This window comes from Olea europaea, unplaced genomic scaffold, assembly GCF_002742605.1.
Source record: "Olea europaea var. sylvestris unplaced genomic scaffold, O_europaea_v1 scaffold2866, whole genome shotgun sequence".
Classification (NCBI taxonomy): domain Eukaryota; kingdom Viridiplantae; phylum Streptophyta; class Magnoliopsida; order Lamiales; family Oleaceae; genus Olea; species Olea europaea.
In genome coordinates, this window is record NW_019247190.1 from 109,869 (window position 1) to 111,625 (window position 1,757).

At 30.1% G+C, this 1,757-nt stretch overlaps 1 protein-coding gene across 1 annotated transcript in view; it reads left to right on the forward strand.

Annotated features, from left to right (window-relative positions):
- The first annotated feature begins 563 nt into the window (after positions 1-563).
- LOC111384205 (NADH-cytochrome b5 reductase-like protein) overlaps positions 564-1,757 on the forward strand; it is a 4,854-nt gene continuing 3,660 nt past the window's right edge. The window contains exon 1 of the mRNA XM_023008464.1: positions 564-569. Within this exon, the coding sequence (XP_022864232.1) occupies positions 564-569 (6 nt within the window). The remainder of the gene's footprint in view (positions 570-1,757) is intronic.

Sequence of the window (1,757 nt, forward strand, 5' to 3'; positions counted from 1 at the left end):
AAAATATACATGTCAAATAAATAAGTACATAAACTTTTCTTAAATAAGTAAATAACATTTATTTCTAATCTCTATGATTCTTAAAAATCTTCTTTTGGTAGAGCCTCATCATCCAAAGTAATGCACTACTCGAGCTCAGAATCTATAACCAAATTAATGAAATTTTGTGGCTCGAGTTCTTGCTTAGGGTCTTCCAGCTCTAGTTCGATTACCTCTTCTGGATACTCATTAAGCTGTTCTTCTAGCTCGGACCCGGGTACTAGCTCTTGTTGTATATGGTTCCACAAGATTATGATGTCCTCACATTATCCCTTAAAATCAATCATATCCTAATCTTTTTGTAAATATAACCCATAATCTATCTCTCTCACGAAGTAAGCCTCGTCTTTCCATTGAGGCCGCATAGTGCTTATAAGATGATATATCGAGAGGATTGCCCCCTCATTATATCCAAACGATATTGCTTGCTCCCACTTAAAAAGGAAATTTTCGACATGTTCAACAAAGGTTAGCTTTCATCTCACTTCATAATTTATGTAGTTCTCAATGACCATTTGAGTACGATGAAGGTATGTTAGGGCTATTCCTAGTCATCCTAATTATTTGCAAGTTCTAATCATGTGACAAGTATAATTTCAATTTTGCTTAATCTTTCGGTGATAATATTATTTCATTCCATGCTCGCAAAAACAATATTTATGTAAAATGTGAAAAAAATTTGACTACTAAATTATGCGAGGTAAACATACTAATGTTTATGAAAAATGATCTATATTTATTCTACTTTCTTTTCTTTTTATTTGAAATTTCCTAAAATAAGATTTTCTAAAAATAGAATTTTCTTAAATCTAAAATGGTTTGAAATATTGTTTTTCGTCTTGAATATCCAAAAGGCTTTCAGATGAGGAGGTGGTCACAGGTAGACTACTTAAATTTCAAGCCCTTCTTAGACAATTTAGATCTTCTTGACAAAGCCTTTAAATCTTGCGAGTGCGTAAATCAAGAAAACTCAAACAATAAGTGGAATGTGAAATATCTTAAAATATAAATTTTTTAATTGATAAATTTTCCTTCTTTTTTTTAAACATCACTCAAAAGCTAAAGCTAAACACAGAAATATTTATGATATGTGAAATCTAAAACATGAGCATTAAGCTATAACAATTTAAATTCTAAATTGCCATATTCAAAATTAATTTAAAACAAACATTAACCTTCAAAATAACAAATAAAAGGTCCTTTTTAAATTTTTTTATTCACTGTTCACCTGAACAGTGCATGTTGTCACTTCCACAAATATTTTTTTATCTCCTGAAATATTTTTTTTTTTAAATGTCAATATGAAAGTAGAATTGTGCTCTAATGCTAAATTGTAACACCCCAAAATTTTATTAATCTTGAAGTATTACCAAAAACTCAATTTTCTTTGTAATTATTGTGGAACGATAAAAATAAATAAATAACTAAAACATCCATATACTTAAACTAATCATGTAAATTGTTTGAAAAATGCAAGGCAAATGAGCAAACATCTTAATGGGTTTGAGGTTTAAGCCTCTGTTAATGAGGTATAAGCCATTGCCTTAAAGGTGTGGGTATCAAAGCGTTCTAGCCTCATGTGATGCGGGATTCAAAGTGTAAGCCTTAAATAGTTTTTTTGAAACTATGCCTTACTCCAAGTATTTCAGAAACATCAAGCTTTTGAATACAGGAACTGGCTTATGGAGCTAAAGAATAGCTAGAAGTTCACTTTTACA